The sequence below is a fragment of the Urtica dioica genome, chromosome 11 (genome assembly GCF_054948205.1).
Source record: "Urtica dioica subsp. dioica isolate 48M chromosome 11, U.dioica_male_clone48M_v1_H2, whole genome shotgun sequence".
Taxonomy (NCBI): domain Eukaryota; kingdom Viridiplantae; phylum Streptophyta; class Magnoliopsida; order Rosales; family Urticaceae; genus Urtica; species Urtica dioica.
In genome coordinates, this window is record NC_142766.1 from 21,222,535 (window position 1) to 21,236,826 (window position 14,292).

General features: G+C 36.7%; 3 protein-coding genes across 3 annotated transcripts; 1 reads left to right on the plus strand and 2 right to left on the minus strand.

Annotated features, from left to right (window-relative positions):
• Nucleotides 1–1,492: 1,492 nt before the first annotated feature.
• Nucleotides 1,493–6,577, plus strand: LOC149382305 (Tesmin/TSO1-like CXC domain-containing protein). The gene is made up of 10 exons (XM_089630847.1): nt 1,493–1,718; nt 2,195–2,358; nt 2,449–3,130; nt 3,550–4,034; nt 4,147–4,221; nt 4,899–5,079; nt 5,261–5,356; nt 5,495–5,561; nt 5,651–5,780; nt 5,870–6,577. The coding sequence occupies exons 1-10, from the start codon at nt 1,668–1,670 to the stop codon at nt 6,237–6,239; spliced, it is 2,301 nt and encodes a 766-aa protein (XP_089486973.1). The 5' UTR covers nt 1,493–1,667; the 3' UTR covers nt 6,240–6,577.
• Nucleotides 6,578–8,324: 1,747 nt separating this feature from the next.
• LOC149382306 (Ribosomal protein S3Ae) lies at nt 8,325–10,570 on the minus strand. Its single transcript, XM_089630683.1, has 7 exons — nt 10,456–10,570; nt 10,275–10,322; nt 10,068–10,173; nt 9,398–9,535; nt 9,123–9,308; nt 8,802–9,002; nt 8,325–8,688 (listed from the first exon to the last, which is right to left on the minus strand). Exons 1-7 carry the CDS (start codon nt 10,464–10,466, stop codon nt 8,593–8,595), a joined length of 786 nt encoding a protein of 261 aa, XP_089486809.1. The 5' UTR covers nt 10,467–10,570; the 3' UTR covers nt 8,325–8,592.
• A 910-nt stretch (nt 10,571–11,480) lies between these two features.
• On the minus strand, nt 11,481–14,254 carry LOC149382307 (Protein prenylyltransferase superfamily protein). Its single transcript, XM_089601774.1, has 9 exons — nt 13,869–14,254; nt 13,391–13,455; nt 13,079–13,131; nt 12,873–12,963; nt 12,666–12,751; nt 12,512–12,571; nt 12,340–12,421; nt 12,113–12,226; nt 11,481–11,979 (listed from the first exon to the last, which is right to left on the minus strand). The coding sequence occupies exons 1-9, from the start codon at nt 14,053–14,055 to the stop codon at nt 11,809–11,811; spliced, it is 909 nt and encodes a 302-aa protein (XP_089457900.1). The 5' UTR covers nt 14,056–14,254; the 3' UTR covers nt 11,481–11,808.
• Between the last annotated feature and the right edge of the window lie 38 nt (nt 14,255–14,292).

The following is a 14,292-nucleotide window of genomic DNA, read 5'->3' on the forward strand; positions in this document are numbered from 1 at the left end:
ATAACTTCTGCAGGAAGTTCATTTTGATGAACAAGAGCCAATAACAAAATTATGAAAATAAAGAACAAGACAAGCGATATATCATGGTTCGGATTCACTGCGAATTGTGATCCAGTCGAACCTCGAGAGAGTCTTATGATCCACTAACTTCAAATCAGAGTACAATTGTACAAAGATCAAACAAACTTCTTGATCTCGGTTTTGAGCTTCGGCACAGAATTCCCAAACACCTCACAAAGCTTGTCACTTGTGTTTCCCCGAGATCAAGACCCTCTTCTCGATCTCTCTCTCACTCTCGTATCTTTCTTGCTATCTCTCTCTAGATTTCTCAGGTTACAAGTCGGGGATTGGATATTTGTTTCTCTATCCGAATCTGTGTTCATATACACACATAGTCTCGGTATCACGTGTCCTAATCACTCAACGATCCTAACTAACTATCTTGCTCGAGTTGTTGCTCACGTGTAGATGATGATGACGAGGCACACATCGACGACGAGAAAGACGAACCCTAAATCGAATATGGCAAATAGAAATCCCATCCCTTTGACGGCAATCTCAAACCAACCAACATCTACGTAATGTATATGCATAGCTTTAGGGATAGATGATGAAACACCAAACACGATTGGCCTTTGGCTTTCTCAAGCTCTGGTTTGGGCCATAAATGAACACGGGCACTTAATCTTGCTTTATTCTTATGTGTTTTCATGGTTATTTTTTCCATTTTCGGACTCTAATTTTGTTCTATCAGAAAGTGATGGTGGGGATCCCAGTGAAATCATTAAAGAACATGAAAAATCGAACGTTTGAAAGTTTGAAGATTCAAGTTAAAAAAAGTGTTTGTAACACATATTAATCATTATATACATTGTAAATTATTTTTAGTCGATGTTAACTTGCATTAATCTTTGATATCGAGAGTTTGGAGTACAAATTTATTGAAATATTTTTTTTTATGTATCTCAAATTTTTGGAATTTTTTGATTTAGCAGATACAAATAAATTGTAGGTCATTGATTGACTATTATAATAATTCAAGGTTATTCTACAAAAAAAATATTTGACTATTTTATGAATTCATGATTTAATTTGATTAATTAGCTAGACCACAATTTAGATTATCAAATTTGTGAATTAAATTCCTGATTTACAATAACTTTTTTATATACATTGGATAAGGAATATTTCTTTAAAAAAAATTAATAAATTGAAGAAGGAATATTGAAAATAAACTCGGATGACGTAATTCGAGCTAAATAAACAACCTCAGATGACGTAGAGAAAAGCGGCCCCCACTCGAAGAGGAGCGTGGTAGATATACACTCAGAGAGTAGAGACTTTTTTTTTATGACCAATAACAGTGGGTCCCACAAACCAGATTTGTCTACTATTGACTATTTTATTTTATATGTTTATTCTTATATATATGTATGCAATTAACGAATAAAAACAAAAAGAAAAATTAAATTAGAAAAACAAAACGAAAACCCTTTTCTTTCCCGCCTTCCCGCCCCATCCCTTTTTCATTTCCTTACCAAAGAGAAGAAAATAACAAAAAGAAAAAAAAAATGAAAAGAAAGAAAACACAGCTAGAGAGAGAAAGTAAAGAGGGGGTGAAACGTAAATTTTAGAGAGAGAATGCGGATGAAGCTTCATCTTCGGCCATGGACACTCCAGTGAAGAACCACTCCACTCCTTTACCTTCTCAATTCGAGGTCTGTTTCATTTTTTGACCTAGAATCCCAAATTAAAGGTCGCTATCGATATTTTTAGGCTTTGTTGTTGCTGTTGTCGCTGTGGTTTAATTTTTGTTTGGGGATTTATTAGCCGATTTGGTGCTGCGAGGCTGTGGTTGAGAAATATTTCCACGGAGATTTTATGGAATTTAATTCCTTTCATTTTCTTTCCATTTATGGGTAATTTTAGGTGTTTAGATCATAATTAGCCTTCTAAGCGCAAACGTGCTTGAAATGAACCTCGATTATTCCTCTGTGGTTGATCTAGGGTTTGTTGACTCGTTTCTTGTCTTTTGCTAGTCTTTCCTTTAACTGTAACTTAATGTGTGAGGATAGTGTGTAAATGCATGTTCTATAGGGCTTTTATTTGCTGTGTTTCTTAACATATTTTTGCATTTTGTATGTTTCTATGACGATATAAAGTTGTGATTAGTTAGCTATTGCTCGATTTGCAGGACTCGCCCGTGTTCAATTACATTAGCAACCTCTCTCCTATTGAACCGGTCAAATCAGGGCACACCAACCAAACATTCAACTCGCTAAATTTCGCATCCCCGCCTTCGGTTTTCACTTCTCCGCAGATCAATTCCTCTAGTGTGACTAGGTTTTCTCTTAAAAGGTTCGCAGAGCTTCTATCTCTTTCTCGATTGGATACAAATGTTTTAAATTCAAGAGGTCTTAACGGTTGAATGTTTTCTTTGTTAAACAGACACACCTTCTCGGATCCATTGAAGCTCGGGTCCGCCGTAAGTGAAAATGCGCAGACAACCGAGGGTACTTCTGAGAAGAGAGAAACTGAAAACCTAGAACTAGCGGTTGAACTTCCAAACACCTTGAAATTCGATTCCGGAAGTCCCGATGGCCATTCCGGACCTTCTTCTGTGGTTGAGACTGATGTTATCATGGAGACAAATGTTGCGGGAGATCCTCAAGACACAGATGGTTCCAATGAAGGCCTTCCATTTGAGAGAGAAAAAGATCTGCGCAAAATTTCTAGGGTTGAGCAGAGTGATGAACAAGATGGAAACAACTGGGTAAAGTTAATATCCGACTCCGATGGTGTATTTACTTTTGATTCGCCGATCCCCCGAGGTCAAACCGAGGAACAAGAAGCTAGAATGGTGGATTCTGGGACAGTGTCTTTTGTCACAAATTTCTTGGATGAAAATCCGCATGATTTGGGCAAAGAAGAAAGCATTCACCAATCAGGTTCCTGTGAGCCATTTGTAGACGGAGAATCCACCATCCAGCCGGAAGGGAACGCGAGTGCGAGTGAAACAGATCAAACCCCGGTACTGCTCTCTAGCTCTTTATTGGATAAGCTGGTTGTCAGTGACTCTTGTGAGTTAGTAGAGGACAAGAGCAACAAGTACATCAATGCTAGCTGCAAGGTAATAATGTAGCTTTTTTTTTTTTTGGTATTTTGAAAATTTAACGTGCACCATAACCCATATAGTTGAGAAACTGACTCGCATACTCTGGAGAAGCATTTTCACTCTTAAGCTCATACCATGTGTTGGCATATAAGTTTAAGTAAATATAATTAAATTGAATTTTCACTTAGGACAGGTAAATTGTCAACTAATAGCAAAGTAAACTTGCCCTTTTACAATTGAGAAATTTTAGTAAAGTTGGTTGCAGTATCTTATATATATTTATGTATGTGATGAGTAAGACAGATTTTGCCCTGCAGTTTGTCCAGTCCACACTTGTTGTAATGTAGTCAATAATGTATTCATGTACCTATATCCCTTATAGCTTTATAGTTGCACTTGTGTGATTTTCCCAACACTAATTTTTTTGCCATCAGGATCAACCCACTTCTCAGCTCTATCGTACGATAAGAAGGCGCTCTCTGGTTTTCGAACGAGCAGAAATTCATAAGAGACAATTAGTCTGCGAGTCTAAAGATAGCTCTTTGGTTGCAATTCAGTCCAATAATAAAGTTGGGTCCGCACAGGATAAAGCCGTCCAAATTAAGAGCGGAAGTGGGTATTCCCTGTCGAAGTTGCCCGGCATTGGTTTACACTTGAATGCTCTTGCAAGTACTAGTGGTGGAAAAGCTGAGAAAGAGGCTGAGCATTTAGAAGGCCAACAAATAAACACACCAAGAATAATAAAACCTTGTACTTCTCTTACACAAACTGAGGCTCCACCAGATAATGGCTCATCCCAGCATTCTTTAGAGGGAGCTTTGGTTCTCTGGAGTGAGGAAGCCCAAGTTAACGGAAATACTTATCAAACATCTTGCCTTATTGGTGAAGAGTCAGACCCAAGCAGTCCTAAAAACAAAAGGCATGTTCTCATTTACATCCTTTGTAACCATAATAATTGTATTTCTCTGAACAATTATTTATTATTTATTTATATATATATATATTTATATTTTGCTGTTTTTCATTTACAGGCGCAAGTCAGAACCAGTTGGAGAAAGTTTGGCATGCAAGCGCTGTAACTGTAAGAGATCAAAATGTTTGAAACTGTAAGTGTCGAGATCCCATCGTGTCTACTGAAATTAAGTTATAAAATCAATGTGTAATATTTTTTAAGTAGTTATGTGTAATTGGTTTTGCTGGTACACGTACTAAAAACTTAGCATCATTTTTCAACTTCTCGATTCATGTTTCTGCATATAATAGCTTTTTTCTTTGAAATTTAGTGGATAACTTCCTTACAGAAAGAGAAAAAAAAAATTCTTAGTTATATGTTACCAATTAGAACAAGTTGTAGCTTGAATTGGCAAATAGAGGAGAAATGTAAACAAGCCCTTGCAAAGTCGAAGAATCCAAAACTAGGGTTTGAAATTAATACGAATTGCTTTCAGCAGATTTGTTCATCTCCATAGCCTGAATTCCTCCATTTATTTATTTATTTATTTATTTTAAATAACCTAAACTCCCCTTGATGTTTTAATTCCAGATGTTCTTATGTGAATGCAGTGTTGCACGTTACACAGTATACACTAGATAGATAACATATAATTGAGTTATTTTGTCTTTCTTTTTTTTGTAAAGTCCAATGTTCCAATGTATGTTATCTGTATTAAATGAAGGATGACTCGTAGCCACTTCCCCTAGATTCACTTGTAAAAACTAGTCGCTCTCTTTACTTGTATTGTTTGCTCTCTTACCTTTTTCCCTTTCCATGTTTTCAATGCAGTTACTGTGAATGTTTTGCTGCTGGTCTCTATTGTGTTGAGCCTTGTTCATGTCAAGATTGTCAGAACAAGCCTATTCACGAAAATATCGTTCTAGAGACTCGTAAACAAATCGAATCACGCAACCCTCTCGCATTTGCTCCAAAAGTTATTAGAAGCGCCGATGCTGCTTCAGAATTCGGGGTGAGAAAATGTCCTTAAAAATACTCTATTTTACATAAGCCATCCCATTGTGAAATTCGAGAGGCACCACATGACTTAACCTTCTTAATGGAGAAAGCGATTATGCTATTCTTGGATAGCACCAAAGATGATTGACAACAATGCATTATCTAACTGCATGTTTTTACTCTTTCCATTGCAGGAAGAATCAAACGCGACCCCGGCCTCAGCTAGACATAAAAGGGGATGTAATTGTAGGAAATCGGGTTGCTTAAAGAAGTATTGTGAATGTTATCAGGTACTTCTCTCCCCTCTTTGCATAACGATTTTGGTATAGTAACCAAATTATATATACTAAAAGTTTGCCCCCGTTTTAATTTATGTTTTTCCTGGAACATATACCAATCTAACATAAACTTGATGCTTTCTTTACAAGGGTGGTGTTGGATGCTCTATAAACTGTAGATGTTATGGGTGCAAAAATAGTTTTGGGCATAAGGATGGTGAGTTATTCTGGGTTCTTAATACGTACTGATGACGCTTTATTATCGCACCAATTTGAGGGTTTACTTCATGTTGATTGATCTTATAGGAAATGAAGAATTTGAGTACAGGGAGTCAAAATTAGAATTTTACGCAAATACTGCCACCGCCGCGATAGATGCCACTTCAGAGATAGTCGAGCACCATGGTCACCCTATAACACCGTCCGAGACTGACAGGTTATTTTCAAATTATGTACTCTTTTATATATATATTTTGGGACATGTTTGACTTTGTTCTATAACATCTATTCCTTGTGTTTCAACAGACCTTCAAACCCACGTGCAGTCAACTTAATCAGGAATCCCCGAATGCCGTCTCTCCAACCCTATGTCGGGTCGTCCTCGCATCAAGTGGTCAACAGAGAAAATCCGAATCCCGAAAAAGTCAACTATAGCTATGAGTCATCTCAGCTGCAAATGATTCCTGAAGACGGGACTCTAGAGAGTATGGAGACTAATGGGTGTCCACAAACGAACAGCATAAAGACAACCTCGCCGAACTCAAAGAGAGTTTCGCCGCCATATCGCGAGTTTGGGTCACTGACCGCTCGTCGTAGCGGTCGAAAGCTGATTTTGAAGTCCATACCAGCGTTTCCACAGCTTTCAAACCACGATGAGAGTCAGGACATGTCATAGGAATAAGTAATGTCTCTTTTCACCTTCACTACGAACTGTATTTAATGATTGGTATTTTCAAGCAATGTCAAACTGTAGCGAGTTAAGAAGAATACCCGTCTTATCTACTCTTTCAACGCTAAATCCCCATAAAATTCGTCTCTAGCTCTTTTTTTTTTTTTTTTTTTTTTTTTTTTTTTTTATATTCTTTTGGTAGTAATATGTTTCAGTAGTGTTTGTTTGTTCCGTTTGTAAGAAATTTGTATCCAATGCTGTCTTCGTCAGTGTTGCGTAGTAGCTATGTAAGAGGAGAATAGATAATACATTTTGGCCGTTGTGTTAATATATGGATTTACACCTATGCTTTGATCACAATGGTTAGAAATCTGGTTTTTGGCTCGTGCATTAAAACCATATTTTAAACTAATTTAATACGAACCTATATGGAAGGTAGTGGTACTAGTTTTTTTAAACATTTAACTGATTCAGATTTTGTTTATCTTTCTCTTGCTCTTCAACTGTAGCTATTAACTCGATATCACAACAGATTTACGTGACTGTTGTAATGTGAACGACTAAAGAAAAAGACAAGTTCTTACTGTCAGCTTAAGGGATCCGTTGGAACCCGAAGGGAAAAAAAATGAGAATTCATTATGTTTTTTTATTCTAGCTTTATTTGAATTGAGAAAAATTAGAGAAATTTGATTTTCACCACTTTCAAACACAACAAAAATATTCGATTTTCCTATTCATTCCTCCTACCGTTTTTTTTCCCTACAAATTTTCACTCTCTCTCGTATGTTTTCCGGGTTCCAAACGGATCCTAATGGCTTGAAGAAAACTTTCCAACATTTACGTTTAGTCTAGATCAATAATGGTGCACAATCACAACTTGTAAATCGCAGTCCAGAGAATTTGCATCCATACGTAAAATATAACGCTTTCTCTCTCCTAGAACCCGAGCAGTGCTTTCGTGTTGAAAATCTCCTTGGAAGACGGTATTTTTTTGGAAGGTTAATTTCATTTTTCTTCAGATGAATCTATTTGTATCTTGTATCAGTAGATAATCTCGTTATCAATTTTGTGTATATTTTTATATATTAGTAAGTTGAGAGTCCTCTCAGTACGTCGCTTGCCAAGGTTCTTTCGAAACTTCAGGCACTCAATACCAACGCAAAGACTTTGGATTGTTTACCAGCCTCGAGATTTTGGTATTGAGGCTCTAATCACTATTAAAACTATCCTATAACATCTACTAATCCCTCTAATCACTATTAAAACTATCCTATAACAATTCAAACCACAAAATAAAGATGAAAATCTTACCTTTTGTCATTTTGAGCGTCGGGGTTGCATCAGGGTCGATTTCAAGTCAAGCTCGTCAGAATCTCCGAAGAATGGTAAGCTACGTCGTAGGCCGTCGTGGCTCGTCAAAAACACTGGTATCTCATCGAAATTCGTCGTAGAGGGTTGGATTTCGTAGTAGAGTGAAAGAGAGAGTGAGAGTGAAAGATGAGTTTATTTGAATTGGAAAACATTTTTCTCCGAATTTGTGTTAAAAATCCAATATTGGATATTACTTAATTAATGAGTCTAAACTGGATACTTCTCTATTTTTTAGGTTCTGAAATTTCTCTTTGCTTTAATAAATTGCGATTTCGAAACAGATAAAATAAAATTTAATGTCTTCTCCTCAGATTCATTGAGCGGAAATAAAATAAGAGCACAATGTATATGCTTAGAAAGCAACTTTTTAAAGGCTACATTGATTTTAATGTCTTCTACACGTATAATTTCATACAAATTCAATGCAACCTACGGAGGGACTTTACACCAAGTTACATAGTTGGGGGTAATAAAAGACAACTTCAAACAAACAATGAAACTATGAAGTCCGAATCGTTAAAAATAATTCTTTTCAAATAAAAATTACATCTCAAGAAATAGCTGAAAATGACAACGAAACCACCAATTTCTTGAGAATGCCACTTAGAAATATTTAGATAAAACAAAAGAATTTACAGCTGACATGTAATTTTAATAAATTTGTTATAATTAAGAGCTTCCAAAAATAAATTCAAAGGACTAGGAAGAACACGGTTTCAATGATGTTGGAAAAAATTTAAGGCTTTTGAACGCAGAAAACGGAAGTTCTTGAAACCAAAAGTATTAGCAAAAACAAAACATGTAAACGGAATCTATGAATCAAAGAAGGCATAAAAACTAGTACACGACCATGTTCAATAAAAATTTCTAAGCAGCATTGCTCTGCATCAGTCTTCTAAGAGCAAAATTTCCATCTCCCATATAAACTTCTACTCATCAGAGAAAATCCACAAAATTGAAAAACATAAAATCAAAATGTGAAAACACATTAAGCTCCGACAATCTCAGCCTCTGGCTCAGCCACAGTCTCCTCTGCCGGCCTTTCGACCTTCACACCAGCGTCCTCTGAGTAGTCACCGTGGACCTAAACATAACCAAAAACAGAAACACAAGACTCAGATTCTGGACAGAGAGAGATCACTAATAACCCGACCAAAAAAAATGTATGGGCAAGAAGAACGCATGACTGAATTATACCTCCATCAACTTTCCGAGGTCGAATTTAGGAGCCTTGAGAATTTTGACTTTACGGATAAACACGTTCTGCAACGGGTAGATGCTCGACGTTGCCTTCTCGATCTCCCTTCCGATCATCTCGGGGATAAACTTGTTGACCAACTCCTTCAGATCACAGGAAGTGGCCTGGTTGATCATGATTTCCCTCATCTTGCGACGGATCTTAATAACGTACAAAAAAGTCGAACAAAATGTGAGAAATCATCGCTTGATACATAACCCTAATCTATATTCACCCTCTTGGAAAAAAAAAAGGTTAAAATATATGATTAAAAAACAAACCTGGCGAACTTGGCTGGTCTGGGCGTAGCAGGTTCTCTTGACCTGGTTTGCACGTCTCCTGGTGAAACCGATGCAGAACATCCTGAGGACGTAGTTGTCGGTGGTCTTGACATCGACGTGAGCCTCGATCAGAGTCTGCCACTTGCGCACAAGCGACCTAACCTTGTCGGTCGTGAAGTCCATTCCCTGTTGTTTATTAAAATAAATAAGTCAAGCACCATAAATTGAGTATTGAAATAACAACCCAGGAGATTCTTTTTACCAAACAGTCTTACCCAGAAGTTGGTGAGGACATTCTTTCCTTGGACATCCTCGGCTCTCAGACGGATCTTCCTGTAAGCATGATCCTCATCCTTCTGGAGATCAGCTAGGGAGACCTCGAACACTCTGTGCTTGAGTCCTTCAGAGGCAATCTGAACACAGTATAATATAGATCAGAACTCAACTTCAATTGAACCGTACAGAGCACTATAGGCAATCATTTTTTAAAAATTAAAACTTCAATTGTTAATTTGACCACAAAACCAAAGCAGCAAGTTGACACCTACTACAACTTTTGTTGTTAGACAGTTCATTCCTAATTAAAAACCACAAGCTAACCTCATCGGTCTATAATAATAATTTCATAATTAACAAAGAAAATGTACAGTGAAATAGAGTTCTATTTGTGCCAATAATTTAATTGCGACTTCCAAACTAAGTTGATCTAACGTTGTAGAAAGCAGACAAAGGATCAACATTCCGATATAGAACTCTATAGATAAGGACTACGAAGTTATCAGGCCTATGAAGTCCTATAAAACAAATTTTGTTTTCACATAGAGTAATAGTTCAGACCGAATTAAACGAATTGCCGGGATCACAAACATTCAGCTACATACGATAAATTTCAATATAGAATTAATAAAATATGATGAAATATAAATATAAACACGTATAAAATACCTTTGTTCCCTGAGTTCTGGTGACAAGAGTCTTTCCAACTTGTCTTTGGTTGAAGAGTGACGGCGCTTTGATGTCATACCAGTCCTTCTTCGCGAACGGATCGGCACTGAAGATAAATGTATACATTTCATCAGACGAAGATTAAAAAAAAAAGGCATTTACAACAGAAAATAAATAAACTAGGGTTTCGTCATAGAATTCACTTACGCTTTCTTCTTGCCACCCTTCTTACCCTTGGAAATCCTCTTGTTTTTCCTGAAATTCAAGGGAAAGAAAATACCATGGTGTTAGAGAGATAGATACAACACAGTACACATGGAAGCGCAAATGGGAAGCGATTTCAAAGCATCGACGGAGATAGAGAGGACGAGAGAGAGGAGAATCGCACCCTACGGCCATGATTGCAGAGAGGGTTTGGAAGAGAAGGTCTGGTCTAGGTTTGGGATTTGAGAGGCGGAAGCGAAGTGTGAAGTGAAGAAGCCTAAATACGAAAACCCTACCGTCAATCCTTTCTTTCTTATATGCTTTCGTGGGCTTTTATCCAGCCCAGTGTTTTGCGGGTCAAAGTCAATTCCGATAAGGCCCAAAACAATTTGTTTTTAATCTCTTAATTTTTTTTAGGAGCACATATATTATATTTAAATATAGTAATTCACATATTTTAAAATATTCCATAAATACATATATTATTTTTATTTTGATAGGATTTATATTATTTTAAATAAAATTATAAAAGAATATATAAACCCCAAACAAGTATTTGTTGCAACTAGTCAATCTTTTAAAGGATTTAGCTCAAGTTTTATTTTATAAAAGTTGATTAAATTAATTGTTCAGTTAATTTATTTAACATTGGCTTTGTGAATTATTTTCTTAATATTTGAGCTATTTGTTAAAAGAAGGGTAGACTATTCGACTATTAACTTAATTATCCCAAAAAAAACTTTTACTAATTTAGAAATAAAAAAACTATAAAAATGAGAAGTTCATTATTCTTAGAGTTTTTAAAATTTGGTAGCTCGAATAATTTATATTTTCTTATATCAACACATCTGGACTTTCAAGTACGGCCAGGATGAGCTTGAAAGATCGGATTAAGCCGAAGACCCGACGTTGACCCAGTACGCCGTAGCTTAGGCTTGAATTAAAGTTTAAAACAAAACTAATCAAAATATACGAGTGTCTAAAACAATTATGACACGTGTATGTAAGATATTTTTTTTTAACTTCCTCAAGTTATTTTTGTAAACTTCTTAAGAGTAATCCCGTTGTACTCATGTTGATGACTCAAGACGTAGTACCCGTATGAACATTGCTAATATTATGGATACGTTTATCAATACGACGTCTACTTAATCTAATGCACATCATATTAGTACATTACAAGAAATTTACTAAAATCAACAAAGATAGTAGATAAATCAACTGACGACTAAAATCGGTAAACATTTGAAATTCTTGCTCTGAAATTCTAACCTGAACAGGTAACAGACAACAATGCCCAAAATTATTATCGGAAGACATAGTTCCTGGTATGCCATTATCATGCTAATCAAGAATGAATCACACCCTTACAACTAGGGACAAAATGTCAAAACATAAATATGATAAAACTTTTTTAATGAAAGACAAGTTCCTTGTAAATCAAATCGCCATATTGCGTTCATCAAGCATCGGAATGCCAGTGCCGATTTCAGACCAGGGACTACTAAGAAGAACAAGCTTAGTTCAAAAATCCGAGTTATGATGACACTTTCAAGCTTTTCAAGGCAGTGGCGACCAGAGAAAGATTCCCGGGCGCTCTTTCTTTGTAGTCCTTCTCCAAGGCCGTTGCCGCTAAAGATTGCAGTTCGGGGCTTTCCTTGTCATCCCTGTTCCGACCTCTTGCGAGCTGCCCGATCGCAGACGAACACTTGAATAACACAAGTAATACGTGTGCTTAGTCTAGTTAATCAATTTGCTGACGATTTTCCGAATTAAATGATGCCATAAATATCTTGAAACATAACGATGTACACAAATTTCTAATCAGTTGGAAAGCTTACCAAACATATACCAAAGAGCGCTCTTGTGTTTTTTCCTCCAGTCAAGTCAATGGTTGATGCATAGTACTTTTTCGCTGTCTGTATATTTTCCAGTCCACCAAGAGTGTAAAGTACCTGATGATGACCAAGCAAAAAACGGATCAAGAGTGTGCACATAGATCTTCACAAGTTTAGGAAGCTGATGAAAAAACAGTAAAAAAAAAAAAAAAAAAAAAATCATCACTTACGTCAGCATAAGCCAAGTGAAACAAGGGAACAGTGGGTTGAGCTAATATTAACTCTTCATAGCAAAAAGCGGCTTGCTTGTACCTATAAAACAACAAAGTGTATGGTTATGGAAACCGGGTAAGACCCGATGAGGAAGACTAATAACTTCAATCGACAGAGTGTTGTACTAACATTTGCAAGGAGACGTATATTTCTGCAAGTTCTCTCCAAGCCTCGTGATCTGCCATAAATCTGAAGGATAAGCAGAGAAAAAAAAAACTTGTTTACATTTCTCTCAGATGATGCACTACTGAATACCTTAAAAGAATTTAATAATCTGCCTTACATTTCAAGATATTTATTCAGTGCATCAATGGCCCCCGAAATGTCACCTTGCGCTTTCGCCATGGCTACCTTTCTCTTATGGACGATCTACAAGAAGAAATGAAATAAGATTGGACAGTTGGTCATTTCAAGTTATTCCGAAATTTTTTGACATTCAAAACAAAGACCACTTGTATGAACTTAACTATCATGCCAAGGTAAAACTTACTTGATCAAGTGGGTTATCCTCTAAAAGACTCAAGTAAGCCTTCTCTGCTTCTGCCCAAGACCCTTTCGCTTCGAGCAACATTGCCTCAAGCCTACCTGCACATTTATGCCAAGGACACAAGAAAACTAGAGTCAGACGATCTTTTCCCATGAAAAACCCAGGAGATCTTAACAACGCCGTGATGGTTGACAATATCCTAACTCAACCTACCAATTCGATTGCTCTCCGAGAATTGATTTCTTAAAGCCCTTATGCAGTCCTGCAATTAGATTTCATATATAGATACCATAAGAGTTAACTCAAGTTGACGCCAAACCAGAAATGAAAATGATATAACTAGTATCAGATCATATCCAATCTGAATGTACCTAAATTCAATCAGAATGTAAAAAGAAGATTCAATACTTTTGCATAAAAGTCAACTTTAACCATGAGGATTTCCAGCTAACTTCTTATAAATATGTCCGAATGACCCAAAATTAAAGTATATGAAAAAAGAAGGGGTAAACAAAATTTACCTTTGCGACACTAAGATTTTGGCAGTCCATAGCGGCAATGGCGACCTGCTCTAGCAAAGTCCACTCTGTGTATAAAAGGAGAAATATAGAATTCACTAATCAGTCAAAAACTCAAGCTCGGGTTCCTATATCACAAGCTAAAAACAAACTGATTTAAGAAACAAAGCACAGTCGATACATTTTGACCAAATTACACAACACCGATGCACATGAAAACCTTGACCAATAAGCTACTTCTAAACTATATTCCTAACAGTATAACAAATGTAATTATAATCAAACTAAGCAATTTTTCATCTTCCCCAAATTGAATCCGTGAAGTTCACAAAATTGAAACACGAAGAATTCTCGTTTCTGGTCGTTCCATGGTCCAATCAAGATACACACACAGCAAAAGAGCGAATTCAAAACGACCTAGATTCGGTCAATTCTATATTATTTTAAAAAATTGAGAGGGATAGGTGAAAGAAAGTCCGACCTTCAGAGCCGATACTCGATCGCTTCTTATGGTCGTTCAAGATCGACAAACCGTGCTTTAAGACTTTCTCTGAACGACGAACCTTGAGCTTCCTGACGAGGCAGAGATAGTCCCAAGCCCCTCCACCGCCATTGTCGACCTGGTTCTCGAGCCTCTTCAATTGTGTCTCCTCTGTTTTCGTCACCATCTTCGCTAATTCACAGATCCGGCAGCACAATTGAAATCGATTTCTCTCTCTCTCTCTCTCTCCTCTCTCTCTCTCTCTCTCGCTGATCTATTGGTATAGACTATAGAGAGAGAAACAAACCGCACTGGTTCTTTCTTTCTTCTGGTGTTTCTATATCGCCGACTATTTGCAAAACTAGTCCCTAACATAAAATATCAATTTATAAACAGAAGTGATTATGCAAGAAAAATTGATGAT